Genomic DNA, 15755 nt, shown 5'->3' with positions numbered 1-15755 from the left:
CTGTGGCCCTGGCCAACAGCAGAGCCTGAGGTGCCAAAAGATTGGTTACCTGTCAGACAAGGGGAACCAACTATCACTGAGTTATCCACATAAAGGGCACATTTTTAAAATAAAAGCAAAAACGAATTGCCCAATTAACACACACGCACACACAGAATCCCTGGCTGAGCTAATAGCAACCAGATACGGCTTCTCTCCTTGGTGCCAGAGGATTTTTCAACAACCGCTGTCCCTTCAAAATGCCCCATCCTCTCCCGAACACGCTGGGTAATGAGGAAAAGTTATGAATGGCTTTCTTCCCTCAGCACCACCACCCTGCTTTCCACTGATGTTTCCAGACTCCCCCCTCCCTGCCCAGCAGCTGTTTCCTGTTCCCCAGAAGGGCTGACAAGGTGCAGGCCTGGAGCGGAGGCTCCTCTGGCAGGTAATTTTGACGAGGCGCAGAGGGCGAGAGCCGCCGGGTGTCTCTGATGGGTTTCCGGCCCTGTTATCAGGTTCGCTTAGCCCTCCCTCCTGCCCAGACGGATCAGCCCCCGTCTGTAGGCCAAGTCCATTTCTGAGACAGCAGGGAGGGAGGAGAGCATCATGTCTGGCACATTTCTTCAGGCGAAGGGTGGCAGTGAAGACACGGCAGGGTTCCCACCAGCAAAATAAACAATGTGCCCCTCTTTTCTTTTGGGTGGGAAGTTTTTCTTCTGTTCAGGTAAAAGCAGGCCCATAGAGTCAGAGCGCCCCATGTCCAAACTCTCCAACGTCCCACAAATTAAGAAAAGCAGATGTCAGGACATAGTTATAACCGTTTGGGGGGCTTTTTCTGGTCTGTGCTTTTATTTGGCCCATCAGTATCTACAAATCCTGAGTCGCGTCTCAAGATTACCTCCCCTCCCCACGTGCCCCCTCCCCTGAAGAGATGTCGCTACAGTTCCTGCCTTCGCTCAATCTTCGGCAGCTCAACTTCAAAGATTAAGGTTGCGCCACCTGGGATTTTGGGTGGTGCTCCGCAGTCCCCATAACCCAGCTCAGAGGGGATGACCAGCTTTCTCTTCTCACCCTTGCACATCCCAAGCAGGCCCTGATCCCAGCCTTTAATGACTTGTCCAGTCCGCAAGGAGAAGATAAAAGGCTGATGACAAGTCAGGCTGCTGTCGAACTCTGTCCCATCCTCCAACTTGCCCGTATAATGCATGTGGAGCACACCTCCCTTGCTGGACTTTTTTTTTTAATTACTTTTTTATTCAAAATTAAAACAAAACATATTATCTAGAAACATATCATCCTTATTTCCCCCCTTTTTTTCCTCCCTCCCCCTCCCTCCCCCCACAGAACCCACCCCCCCACCCCCCGACTTCCCTCAGTTCCAGTCTTTGATTTCTCTAAAAATGCTGCTTTCTGCATGTTACACAGTTGTATAGATCCTCAAACTATTTAAGTAATAATTATCAATAAAAAGTTTGTGAATGTTTATTCAAAACCAGCCAAGGAGTCCAGTTCGCTTTGTTGCATCTTCAAATACTTTCTAAAGGGTTCCCATTCTTCTTTAAAGTCACAGTTATCCTTGTCCCATAGCTTGTATGTCAGTTTTGCCAGTTCTGCATAGTCCATCAATTTTTCTTGCCATAATTCTTTAGTCGGGGTTTCTTCAGTCTACCATCCTTGTGCTACTAAAACTCTTGCAACTGTTGTCGCATACATGAAGATGTTTTTCAGCTTTTTTGGCAGACCTTGCGGGACTTGATGGGGCAGTTGTCCACCCGCTTCTTGACCCCAATCTGGAGCTTCTGTTTGCCTTCCATGCTCAGCACTAGCGAGAAGACTGCACACAGTGCCAGAGTGAGTAATGTTGCTCCCTGGCTCACCTGCATCGCATAAGCTCCTCTCCTTTCCTCAGCGAATACCACCCCAACCGTTTGGTTTTCTAAACATGGATCACTGCCACATCCAACCAACCTTCCATCAGGACACATTGCTGAAGGATCTCCATAGCCTAGCATCATCACCTATGCTGAAGCCTTGAGGGAACTTACATTAAAATATTCTATCTAAACTAGGGCTGTGCACAGCCCTCCCCCTGCATCTGTCCTGTGGCCTAGACACATCAGTTAAATGCACTGTAAACTTCATACAGGGAAATCCCGTTGGCGAGAGATGGGACTCCACAGCACCATCTGGTGTCATGGTGTTATGACTCATATAAAGTGCTTTATCTTTACAAATGTAGCTGAGTCCTAGGTCAACAGTCCTTTCTGCTTCAAACTATAGTTACAAAACTATAGTTACAAAATCACAGGCTTGATTGGAACCCATGGGCATCATTCAAAGCAACACCCTCCTCCTATAACAATTGTAAAATGGATGCTAGGGGAGCTTTTTTGCAGAAAGTATTCCATAGGTGGTAGGCTACCTGTCTACATTTGGCCTCTTCATATACATTTGGCCTTGTACCTCGGAAGTCAAACGGAATCCGTTCCGGAAATCCATTCGACTTCCGAAACGTTCAACTTCCAAAGCGGAAACTCCTGCAGCCAATCAGAAGGCACAGAAGCCCTGTCAGACATTTGGCTTCCAAAAGAACATTTGAAAACTGGAACACTCACTTCCGGTTTTCGAATGTTGGGGGGCCAAAACGTACAAGTTCCAGGGCATTCGAGAACCAAGGTACGACTGTATATTCATTATTCAATACATTGCCCAACATTTCACATTGACTTCAATGGCTGCAATATAAGAAACGGCAGGCTGCCTGGCCTAGCACTCTCACAAGCCTTACCCGGGCAGTTGCCAGGGCCTAAGCGCCCTGGCAGGATAAGTTTGCAGGCCACCACTTCTGGTTAGGTGGGCTGCTTGCAGCCTGCTGGATTGAGACTCACAAGTTGTTCAGGCCTTACCATATTTCCTCTGTGGAAATATGGTGCTCCTGTAGGCCTCAGCTGGGAGGGTTAACATTTTTTTTTTAAGGCAATGGATTCTTTGTGGTGATTCCAAACGAAAACAAAGATTACCATCTCCTCCAGTTTGGAGGATTGAATTCCAGGTGAACCGTCTGAAATGGAACTTTTACACTGAACGCTCTTTGTGAGGCTTGCCTTGACCTGCCAGTGATCTAGGGAATTTTCATATGCATGCAGCCTGGGAATTTGCTGAGTGTCAGGTTCAATCACGAGGAGAGCTCAGAAATATTCTTTTCCTCATGCAAGGCGAGATGGTATCAATTCTTGATAAACAATTCGTGGGAAAGAGATGGGCTTTCCAAATGGGATCACGTCTACAATGTATGCAGAAGAAGAGAGATATTGTTATTTTGGCAACACACACTACACTGTGCAAACATTCCCATTCATTCATCGGCAAAGTGGTTCTGTTGGGCTGGTCCTTAATTCGCCCACCTCAATTCACCAGGGCCATCCAGCTCTAAGCACAAGGTTCACCAGTGAGAGCCAGTGGGGTGTAGTGGTTAAGAGCGGTGGACTCGTAATCTGGTGAACCGGGTTTGCTTCCCCACTCCTCCACATGCAGCTGCTGGGTGACCTTGGGCTAGTCACACTTCTCTGAAGTCTCTCAGCCCCACCCACCTCACAGAGTGTTTGTTGTGGGGAAGGAAGGGAAAGGAGAATGTTAGCCGCTTTGAGACTCCTTTGGGTAGTGATGAAGCGGGATATCAAATCCAAACTCCCCTCCTTCTTCTTCTTCTTCTTCTTCTTCTTCTTCTTCTTCTTCTTCTTCTTCTTCTTCTTCTTCACCACTGAGTCCAGAGCTGTCAACCGGAGTCAGGATTGGGGGTCAGCATCAAAGGGCTCCCAACCAAGGCTACACAGAAGCAAGGGGCCGATTGCTGACTCCTCAAAGCCTGTTGCTCCTCCTCCTCCTCTAATTAAACCTATGTAAGACCATTTCTATACCACTTTCTAAGCAAATGAAAATGCCCCCCCTCACAAATATTGCATATATATATATATATATATATATATATATATATATATATATACCATCAGCACAAACTAGGAAGAGAAGCAACAAAAAGTACAGGAATGCAAGAAAGCACTGTGACGTGCAAAGGACACAATCCACCTTTTGTGTTCAGGGAAAACCTGGAGTGGAGGTGGGGAAAGGTGTGTTTGGAGCAGGTAACCAATGGTAATGTCAGAGACGGATCTTGAACCTGTAATACCTGGACATGAAGCTAAGGCAAGCAAGGGAGGGAGGGAGGGAGGGGAACCTCTTCCTTCCCCCAGCCAAGATAGAAGGAGTCTTCTGCCAGGAGGAGTGAGCTCCTCTGTGCCATCTCTGCCTCGGGGATGTTTCTGCCTGCTCTCTTGCCCTTTTGGAATATGAAGCAGTGGCAAGACTGACAATGGAGGACATTTGCCTGGTGCCCTCCTCTGTCCTGGAGACGGGGTCCAAGGGGGAGAGGACAGGCGGATGGGCAGCAGAGAGGAGGGAGCAACTTACGGAGGGACCACTGAGAGAATATTGCCCACTTCCCTCCCACTGGAGCCAGTGCTGACATTGACTTCAACTCCAGTCCATGAACAAGGGTGGAAACTGAGGCCTGTGGGCCAAATGTAGTCCTCCAAGCCTCTCAACCTGGCCGTCAGGTCTGTCCCTGCCCGAACCCCGACCCCTCTCCCCAGGCCCCACCCCTAACTGGTTCTGCTTTACACATCTCCTTGGATCTTTTTGCCTTGCAGAAAAAGCCTAGCACCACCACTCCAATACCCCTAGAGATTTCCTACTGCTGTAACTCTGTTGAGCACATGAAACTGAGATGAGAATCCAATTCCTCCTGGGTTGCCCCATCCCCTTGTTACTTAAGTGGCCTTGATCCCTTCAAAACAAACGTAACTTTGAAGGGCTTCTATTTCCCACCACCATTCCTGCAATAGATGTGAGGCTTAAGGGTTTTAGCATAATATTTTATACTGCTATTGTCTCCATTTGTCAAATGTTTTACAAATGATACAAATCCACTGCTGAAATTTGGCCTCCTTAGGTGTGGTCCATCGCAGAGAAGCTGTTCCTTAATTAGAGGATTGCCTGACATGTATATGTGTACAGTATGTGTTTATATGCACATTTAGAAATTCTTGCTGTCATTTAACCAGAAATATAATACATCTCACCATAGACGGAATGAGTGACTGGGTGATTTCTGCATGTCCCTGCTAAGTCTGCTGCCAGTTTGCTAAGTGTTGATGGGCACCTTGGCAATCCCCCTCGTTCTCCATTCTTATAGTTCTTCTTTATCTCTAAAAAGCACTTGGATGCCTTCAAACAGAGGACACATTTAAATAGGGGGCTATTCTTCAATGACCCTTTAACTCAATGGTGACCAAGCTTGGCCCTCCAGCAGTTTTTGGACTACAACTCCCATCATCCCTAGCTAACAGGACCAGTGGCCAGGGGTGATGGGAATTGTAGTCCTGAAACAGCTGGAGGGCCATGTTTGGCCACCACTGCTTTAAAAGGATGTTTGCCCTTTATAAAGTAGGACACATGGCCACCTCATCAGAACTGAGTTCAAAGTCATTTCACACTAAAGGCTATTCCCAGCAAGTTTTCATTTCAGCAGCCCAAATTAGATTAAAACGGTGGTGTTGCTGTTGTTAAATAGTTGAGAGGCAGGCAAGGTTGTCCCAACAATACCCACAGTGATTTCTAGATATTCCTTAATATATTCATGAAATTGTTTTGATTCCTTTGGTTGCTCCAGAATAGGGGGTGGGCTGAAGGTGGATGTGGGATCTGCTGTAGTTCTCTGGGGATTTTAAACAGATTGATGGAGGTTTCTGGCTCCCAGCTGACCTGTTGCCGTCACCTGGTGATCTACAGTGCATTCTCTCAGAGGAATTTGCCAGATTATTCAGTCAACATCACAGCTGAGAGGGGATTTGAACCTGTGTTTCTCTCTGGCCATCATCCCGCTCCCTGGTCCTAGTCCAGTGCTCTAACCACTACAACACACTGCCTCAATTTCCAATACAACCAAAGTGCAAATTTTAATCCTGTTTAAACCTTGAGATCAACTGTCATTCAGTTTTAAGGAGAGATAAAATAAAAATTTAAAGAATGCCAAGACCTTCTTGGATTCTCAGAAAACAAACCCTCCCAGACATTTCATCCATCCACACACAGAAAACTGCTTGTGCATGAAGGTGAGATATAGAAGACCAACTTTCTGTGGCTTGTTTTCCCAGCACCTTGAGACATTTGCACATATGACATCTGAGTCCACCTCAGCTTGGGCTTTCATTCGATTCTCTTAATGTTTAAAATAAACACAATCAAACAAAAATTGGCGCCCTTCATTGGCTCCAGCTAAGCTGGAAAATGGCTCTGGGTCATCTGCTAATAAGCCAGCGCTATCCATTTCCAAGGGTTGCTTCACCAGTTAATTGTATGGACTCATTGCCCAGCAGTTCACTCCTCTTTTGCCTTTAGCTTGCTTGGGTTAAGAGAAGTGATATAGGAACGGAAGAGGGACAATTCAAACATGTTAGTTTTCTTCCATGGGAACTGAATTTTAGAGTGGATTCCTATGGAGCTTGGGAAACATGGTGCCCAAACTGCAAATTGTTTCTCTTAGAATAGTGCTTCTGAAAACTCCCTTATAATTCCCTATGATCACTCTTTGCAAAGTTCAGTTCAGTTCGCTTTATTTCTACATCAGTTTGCGAGTCTCGGTCAGCATTTTAATATTCATTTCTCCTCATATACATTTATTTGGAAGCCATTTGATATGTATTTTGTGTGTTATTTTCACTGATAGATGCATTTTGTGGCTGAAGAACTGTGTTGCAAAATTCAGAGAAGTTTTAATTTCGAAGGTCGGATACATTCCGTTTTGTGTATTGTTTTGGGAAGTGCAAACTTGGTGGGTGCACATTAACACATGAACCAAATCATTTTTTTCCTCCATACCTATCACCCCTGTGAGGGGTTAACGCGCCATCTTCTACCTATAACTGGAATCTGGGGGGAGTCAAAGGCAGCACAAAGTAACCAGAGACAAGACAAGAGGATTGAAAGGGGCAGGGGGAACCCCCTCCTCCTCAACACTAGCAATTCTCCTGACACACCATTTGAAAATTAGTATGCAAGAGGCAGTGTGGCTTAGTGGGCGCAGAGCTGAACGAGGTGCTGAGGGACCTGGCTTCAGGATCCACGGGTGCTTTGCTCCTGAGCCACCCTCGCCCCAGGAACGCTGGCCTCAAGCTCTTCCCACCAAGGCTGCGTTCAATCCCAAGCACCCTGTGTTGATGGAGATGAAGTCAGACATGTCATAACCTGATGTTTATGGAAGTATTAGCATTGTGGTGACCCAGAAAAATGTAGTGTTTGTGTAGTATCCGTTACACAGCTTCCCTGGCCCTGTGATTGATAGCGGCTCTTGCTCGGCTGCGAGACAGTTGGAAATCATTAGCCGTGTCACAGATGGAGCCCTCCTGAATAATCCCACTCTCCCCTTTCTTTCCCAGATTTATTATTTTATTATGAGAAAGGCTGGGCTGCGGGGGGAGCCCTTTCCAAAGCTTTGATTGGCAGGAACCACCGACGGAACCCGTATTTGGGACTCACCTGCCGGTTGACACAGAAAGCGGGGTGCAAAGCTCTCTTGCCAACTGCTCAATTTCACAATTTGGTTGGGCATTTTTGCACCCCGTTTCAAGTTAGGGGGAGACGAATTTGATCCCGGAAACTGCATCACTGTTCGGTAACTTTAATATCCATTTAGCCGGGGAGTACGATCTGCTGAACTCAATGGGATTTCCTTTAAGAGTAGAGATGGATGGATGGATCCATTCTGTGTCAATTCCTTCCTGTGTTACAAGCAGCTGTAGCCAACGGCATGCTGGGGCTGCACCGTTCACCTGACCTCCCAACAACTGAGTTGCTGCTGCAGACCACGGTGGAGAGGAGGAGGAACGAGGTGATGCTGTGGCTGGCACAGAACCAATGTAGGGCTTTCTAATGTGCTGCCTCACCATTGCTTTGCCTCACTCCATCCTGGTAGGCAGAGGTGACTCAGCCAGAGGGAGGTCAGGTGTGTGGCAGGGCCCCATGACCCTGTCCACTACTGAAAAGTAGACATACAGAGATGTAGGAGGTTGCCTTGTGGCAAGTCAGATTATTGGTCCATGTCAGGGGCCAGAGTCAGGAGTAGGTCAACAATAAAAAAACACCAGTATCAGTGATGTTAACTCTTTGTTCAAACCAAAACAACACAGGTCTAGTAATCCCAGCAACACTTCCTAGTAGGGGAATGAGATGGTTGCCCCAATGAGGCAGTTGTGAGGACTGAAGATCCCTGCCTTCCCATAGCTACCTAAACCCCACTCCTCTCCATTAACCAGAGACTACATCTGCACACAGCCCATCTCCCCTCTTCCCTTTTCCTTTCTCTGCATGTTCTAGGAGACCAGGGGGGAGGAGAGCTGGTTGCAGCAGGAGGGGTAGACTCCCTGGATTCTTCAGCAGCCTGCCTCATCTCTGTCTCCTGGCATCCTCCTCTCCAGTCTCTGAATCTGTACTGCTTTCTGCCCCAGACTCTTCCTGCTCACTAAACCCTGTTGCCTCTTCCGCTTCAACCTCCTCCTTCCAGTCTGCTCCCTCTGACCACCCTTTGGCATCCCGTCGCCAGTCCCCTGGCTCTGAGCCTTCTTCTCCAGGGGGTTCCCTTGGGGTTGCCCAGGTGGTGCCTCCCACAATTCCTCGGCATCCAGGCAGTCCAAGACAGTCCATCTTGCTCGGTATTATTCCTGTGGACCAGCCATAGCTCTCCATGTTTTCAGGCAAGAGACATTCCCAGCCCTTCCTGGAGATGTTTGAGATTGAACCTGGGAGCTTCCAAAGCAGATGATCTCCAGCAGCCCTTCCCTGTAACGATATCTATAGGATTGCACTGTCAGATTGTGGCCAGACTGGCCAGTTCCCTCCTGCAATCCAGTTTGAAACCATCTCACTTCCTGGATAGCTCAGCTGGTTAGAGCATGCTGCTGCTAACACCAAGGTTGCAGGTTTGATCCCCATACAGGACAGCTGCATATTCCTGCATTGCAGTAGGTTAGACTAGATCAGGCATAGGCAAACTCCAGCCCTCCAGATGTTTGGGACTACAATTCCCATCATCCCTAGCTAAAAGGACCAGTGGTCAGGGATGATGGGAATTGTAGCCCCAAACATCTGGAGGTCCAGAGTTTGCCTATGCCTGGACTAGATGATCCTCAGGTCCCCTTCCAACTCCACAAGTCTATGATTCTATGGCTTCATCTCTTCTCTCAATTCAGGCAGTGGACACAGATGTGATCCATGAACCTACTGGATCCTCCTCTCAATGGGATTGGCAGCATATTACACCGATCCTGGTCCGACTGCACTGGCTACCAATTAGTTTCCGGGTCCAATTCAAAGTGCTGGTTTTGACCTATAAATGGCTCAGGACCGCAATACCTCTAGGACCACCTCTTTCCATATGAGCCTACCCAGACCCTGAGATCATCTTCTGAGGCCCTCCTTCGTGTGCCTCCTCCTTGAGAGATCCAGAGGGTGGCAAACTGAGAACGGGGCCTTCTCTGCAGTGACTCCCCATCTGTGGAATGCTCTCCCCAGGCAAGTTCGCCTGGTGCCTTCATTATACCCCTTTAAGCGCCAGGCAAAAATGTTCCTTTTTAACCAGGCCTTTGGTTGATCTGATTTGCATCCTATACCCTTTTTAAATGTGTGTGTTTTGGGGGGGGGCTATTGGGTTGTTGTTTTTATTTTTATGTATTTTGTGGTTTTGTATCTTGATTTTATTTTGTGAACCGCCCTGAGACCCCCAGGTATAGGGTGGTATATAAATTCAATAATAATAATAATAATAATGTCAAGAATGATCTTTCAGAGCCAATAAATCCTATACCCTGAGCCTTTTCCCCCTAACGAAAACAAGCCGAGGGGGAGCTGGGACCCAGGCCAGTCACTCTGGCCTCATCCTCTCTGGAAATTCTTTCCAAAGCTGAGGCTGCAGCCAAGACTAACAGCTAGTGGGGAAATTATAAATAAACATGCTCATAGGACTAGAGTCTCAACCTGGTTAGGACTTCTGAGAAAGTCCACATGGCCTTTGAGTCAGAGGGAATTGATCAGAAGCATTATCCCATTAGATTGGGGAGGCTCTCAGGGAGGAAGAGAGAGACCACGGTGGAATGGGAGAATGGGATTAACATGAGAAATTCCCAGATAATTTATCAGCCTCCGTGTCCCCAAAGTGATTCTGAGCGCAATGTGCTCAGGCTAAAAGCTCTCAAACAGAAGCCTGGATATCAGACCAGAAGCTGGAATCAAATCTTCATACTAAACAGTCTTCTATCACCAAAGGGTTGATTGCCTTGCTGGTTACCACAACAGCTTTTGAGGCGGACCATTTATTTTTCACAGAGCACCTGGGGATTTAAAGATCTCATCCCTGACCAGCTGTTCTCACACTTTTCTTCCAGCCCTGGGTGGACTTCCCACATTTTGAAAAAAAAGTGTAATTTAATACACAAGTGTTACCCATAGAGTCTCAAGAAGGAAACCAACTGACAATGTAATGCCTTGTTTGTTTTTATACAACAAAACGATGAAAAGGTTGAATCCAGTTGCAGAGGAACTGTCGTGTATGACGTGTCATTGCTATTCTTGAAGGAGGAACCAGGTGACATGTGGAGATGCGGGAGAGATTGAGTTTCGCTGGGATTTTAACGCAAACCTACCTGATTCACACTTTCTGAAACAATATGCAAAGCAAAATCCAGCTTGCCTTTGAAATTTGTGCTTCTCTAAATTTTGTGGTGCAGTTTCTCCAAACTGACAGTGTGTGCAAAAATGTGTGTATTACAGGAAAGTGTACATGAAAAATGCAAATAAGTGGGGGGGGGGAACTTGCATTATATTAGAGGAAATTGCTTGCCAAAGGGTTTCTGTCAGAGAAAATCACATAAGCAAATGTGTCTGGCAAAAGTTTGCAATAAAATGCTAACAAATTTTCCTGAGGGGGAAAATGCAGAAATGTGGAGAACTGAATTTGAGACTAGAAAAATGATAACTGCATGGAAATGAAAACAGACTGTTTTGTCCATCCCTGAGTGGCAGGGGGGTGCTTTATCTCATTGGGTGGTGTTGGTAGATGAACATTTAATGTTATTATGAACATTCAATGTATAAAGAAAAAGTATGTGAAATATTGTTTTAGCTGTTTCTATGTATCCCATCATTTGATATATGAGATGCCTCATAGGAAGCAATTCATAAATTTTACTGTTCTTGTCATTGTTTTCATGGGTTTGTATTATACATCTTGAATGACAAGAACAGTAAAATTTACTGAGCCTAGGACTTGCCGATCAGAAGGTCAGCGGTTCGAATCCCCACAATAGGGTGAGCTCCCGTTGCTCGGTCCCTGCTCCTGCCAACCTAGCAGTTCGAAAGAACATCAAAGTGCAAGTTGATAAATAGGTTCCGCTCCAGCGGGAAGGTAAATGGCGTTTCCGTGCGCTGCTCTGGTTCGCCAGAAGCGGCTAAGTCATGCTGGCCACATGACCCGGAAGCTGCATGCTGGCTCCCTCCTGGGGCCACATGACCCGGAAGCTCCCTCAGCCAATAAAGCGAGATGAGCGCCGTAACCCCAGAGTCGGTCACGACTGGACCTAATGGTCAGGGGTCCCTTTACCTTTACCTATTATACATATTGCAGGTTGTCCCTGCAAATCGCCTCAGGGACTGCTTCTGGCTGCGAGAACGAAGACATAAATGGAATGGAATGGAACAGTGAAAAGAAGTTACCTTTTCACACCCCCTTGGCAACATATTTCATTTCATTTTAGACCCCCCTTCTACAGCTCCAAACACCCTGTCCCAGCACCACCTTTGGATTTGTGATTCAAGGGAAGGCAGGAGCAACGTGAATGGGTGGGTCCTGGATTTGGCTGGCAACCATCTATCCAGCAGCCACAAGCCCAAGGATTCCTGCTGACTCTGTCCACGGCCTGCTGGTTCACACATTACATTTCCCTCAGTGTCCTTGCCCTGGTTGCACAGTTTTCTGTGCATGGCTTAGAGAACACCCAGGCAAGCAAGATGCCTGGTCAGAGTTCAAGGAGAGAGCGAGGCCTGGAGGGTGTGAAGTGGGGCTCACTTTTGAGGGGCATTGCCTGGGAATAAGAGGAGGAGGTTACAGCCAGGGGAGAGTCCCAGGGGCCAGACAGAGGCTGCATTTGGCCCTGACACCAGCCTGACACTCTTTGCACTTGAAACTTCCCAATTCGTATGTTTTTTATCCACCATGCAAAATGGTTGTATATCAGTTTCCAGTGCGCCTTATCTTAAAGACTCCCTCCAAATTATTAATAGCTTAAATCTCCCCAAAGCCCAAATTTGACCCTGGCTTTATCAAGTCTCTTTAACGCAAAGTCGCTAAAGTAATCTAAGAGCTAAGCGCGGCTCTGAGAGTCCTGCGCCTGCACAGTGTAAGATGGAGACTAACAATAAGCTCTTCCATTTGTAATTATGTCAAACAAAGCTCTGGAGAGAAATTGGATAAAATAAATGTTTTTTTATGTTTTTTTAATGCTCCCTGACTCACAGCCAACAGCTTAGCAAGTCTTCCTAAGAATTGCCTTCTGTTATTTGTTAAGAGGTTGGGACAGGAATACATTCCCTTTCTCTAAGAACTTATGGGCTGGCAAATGCCACCCATCAGAGGCCGCTTAGCTCAAATGCTCCCCAGGGTCACTTGAAACAATCCTTGCAGTTTCTATGGTTCATGGTTGCCTTCAATAATGCCGGTAGGTCAATGGTTCTTCGGTTGTGGTTATGGGACCCTAAGACACTGAGGAAGAGAATACGGAAGAACTGTGCAAGCCTATACATGTCGACTCAAAAGTAAGCCCCCACTAAGTTCATTTGGGCATATTCCTCAGGTAAGCTGGCCCAGGATTGCTGCCTTGGAAGCTTCTTCCAAAAGAGGAAAGCTTTGGCATCAACAGAAGCAGGGCTTTTTTTCATCCAGAACTCACCAAAACTCAGTTCCAGCACCTCTCATGTGGGCACCATTGCCATTATTAGACAACCTCTTTTTCTAGAAAAATAGCACTGGACAGAAGTATAGTGTCGAGATCAAGGGAAGTAATAGTACCACTCCATTCTGCCTTGGTCAGACCACACCTGGAATACTGTTATGGGCACCACAACTTAAGAAGGATGTTGACAAGCTGGGATGTGTGCAGGGGAGGGCAACCAAGATGATCAAGCGTCTGGAAACCAAGCCTGATGAGCAATGATTGAAGGAGCCAAGTATGTTTACCCTGGAAAAGAGGGGACTGAGAGGAGATAGGATAGCCATCTTCCAATATCTCAAGGGCTATCACATGGAAGAGGGAACAAGCTTGTTTTCTCCTGCTCTGGAGGGTGGGACTCGAACCAATGGCTTCAAGTTACAAGAAAGGGGATTCCGACTAAACATCAGGTAGAACTTTCTGGCAGTGAGGGCTGTTCGACAGTGGAACCGTCTCCCTTGGAAGGTTGTGGACTCTGCTTCCTTGGAGAATTTTAAGCAGAGGTTGAATGGCCATCTGCATACCCTCCAACATTTCTCTGATGGAAATAGGGACGTCCCATTCCATAATGATTATTTTACTATTTAGACCCCACACATCTTACTCGGTTGCCCCAGCCACTCAGGGCAGCTTCCAACAGATATAAAAACATAGTAAAACATTTTTTTAAACATCCTTATACAGGATTGCCTTTAGACGGCTTAGGGGGTCAAATAACTCCATATCCTCCAATATTTCTCCAATGAAAATAGGGACACCCTAAGGAAAAGTGGAACATTCCGGGATCAAATCAGAAACTGGGACAGCTTCTCTAAGTCAGGGATGTCCCTGGAATATAGGGACACTTGGAGGGTCTGCATCTGTCATGGATGCTTTAGCTGAGATTCCTGCATTGCAGAGGGTTGGATTGGGTCCGTTCCAACTCTACAATTCTGTGATTTGGTGAAAGAGAACAACAGCCTGCCTCTTCAGCCAAGCATTGGGGTGCATTAGACGTTCCCCGTGTGTGGAAGGAATATGAATGAAGGCAGATGGGAATGATGAAATTCTGCAGTAGAGCTATTTCAGGTTTAATGGGCCTTCCTGTACATTCTTTCTATAAATCAGTGGGACTTACTTCTGAGTAAATGTGCTCAGTATTGTCCACATCCTCCCACCCAGGGTGGAAGAAGGCAATGCAGACGATCCCAAAGCCTCTGCAGATGACAGCAGCATCCTCAAGGCAACCATCTCTGAAAAGCAACTGATGGGAATAAGTCATGCCATAGAGGGAACGCAAGTAAGGAACTTACAATGCAAGCCTGTAGACTGTGGCAGATTGCATGGCGGTGGGGTGTCACTGCCTCACTCCTTTCTCTACCTCCTGGTAAGCAGCAGCGAAGGGGCCGACTGGGATGAGGTGAGCAGCAGCACCTCACTGCACCCTCCCGACTGGAAGCCCATTGCAATGCAGTTCCTAGCAAACTGATTGCAAATATCTGCATTGAGAGGTATTTGCCTTGAGAGTCTGGATGTCATAATGCAAGGGTAGGGGGGCTGTTTCAGCCTAAAGGCTGCTTTCCCCTATGTGCAATGTCCCAGGGATCAGATGTGACACTTGGCTTTGTTGACCAGGCTGCATCCGACCACTGGCAGTGGTCCTGGGGGCCAGAGAGTGAGCCCCGGAAGGCCACATTTGCCAAAAGAAAAGGGAAACCATGTGTGAGGCTCCCCGCCCCTGTCATATCGGCACTGAGTCAGCACACACAGGATTCCTGATGGACATAAGCCAGCAGGAGTCTTGTGCAGATTCCCACAGCTATAATTCCATGAAGGCTGGAGCCCCATGTGCAGGTCATTTCCAAAGCCTGTGGGTGGAGGGTGGGGAATGTTCCCGTGGACATTTCTGGGCTCTCTGTTGGGGGTGGGTTGGAGGTTGTCACTGTGTTAAACAATACATGATGGTTTTGTATATCTATGATGTAAAGTTCTGTCTGGGAATTAGCTGGAGCCAAACTCACCCACTCAGACTATTTCCCAGAGAGAAGAGGCTGCCCATATTCTTTAGAACACATGAGGAACCCTGTGAACTGATCACGTTGTCTCATTCTCCATCTTTTTCCCCTTGCTTGCCTTGCTGTTCTGGGAAAAACATTCTACACACTTCCCCAACCCACCTTGTCAGGACTATTGGGTGGCTTGGAGGAATTAGACGAACTAAGTTCATTTTTTGTTCATTTTGAACATCTTGTTCATTTTGGGCAATCCAGCTTCTTCAGTCTTGGGGACAAGCAAAGAAGACACAGCAAAGCACAACCCTGCAAGCATCTACTCGGAAGTAAGTCCCATTGAATTCAGTAGGGCCTGCCCTACCATTAGGCAAATTAAGGCAGATGCTGGAGGTGACAGCAGCTCCGACCATTCCCCCTTGATCGCCTGCTCTGTGCCCCTAGGCTTGCTTCCTGCCCACAGGTACAGTAGAGGGCTTTCTCCCACCCAGTGCCACCCATTCAGCCTCCTACCTGGTCTGATGTTGTGTATGCAATGGTGGGATACCAGCCTCAGGTAGCAAAATTCCTTGGGCCAACACTGGGCAGGGGACTTTCCCAGCCCCAGGGGCTGAATCTTTTTGCATATTATGATCTGATATCATAATAAGAGCCCTGTGGATAGCTCAGGCCAAAGGGAGCCTACCTAGTCTGGCAT

General features: G+C 47.1%; 1 protein-coding gene across 1 annotated transcript; it reads right to left on the bottom strand.

Annotated features, from left to right (window-relative positions):
- Positions 1–809: 809 nt before the first annotated feature.
- On the bottom strand, positions 810–1895 carry LOC310750859 (peptidyl-prolyl cis-trans isomerase FKBP2-like). The gene is made up of 2 exons (XM_083589271.1): positions 1722–1895; positions 810–1201 (listed from the first exon to the last, which is right to left on the bottom strand). Exons 1-2 carry the CDS (start codon positions 1860–1862, stop codon positions 917–919), a joined length of 426 nt encoding a protein of 141 aa, XP_083445397.1. The 5' UTR covers positions 1863–1895; the 3' UTR covers positions 810–916.
- Positions 1896–15755: the final 13860 nt, after the last annotated feature.

Source organism: Podarcis filfolensis (assembly GCF_964270895.1).
Source record: "Podarcis filfolensis genome assembly, chromosome: 15".
Taxonomy (NCBI): Eukaryota; Metazoa; Chordata; class Lepidosauria; order Squamata; family Lacertidae; genus Podarcis; species Podarcis filfolensis.
Note: the sequence above shows the minus strand (reverse complement) of the source record. Positions and strands in the feature narration are given on the sequence as shown.

Coding starts and splice junctions, on each gene's coding strand:
- LOC310750859 (XM_083589271.1), bottom strand. CDS start 1,862: ATGCAGGTGAGCCAGGGAGCAACATTACTCACTCTGGCACTGTGTGCA. Junction 1,202..1,721: donor GCCCCATCAAGTCCCGCAAG/GTCTGCCAAAAA, acceptor AAGTCCAGCAAG/GGAGGTGTGCTCCACATGCA.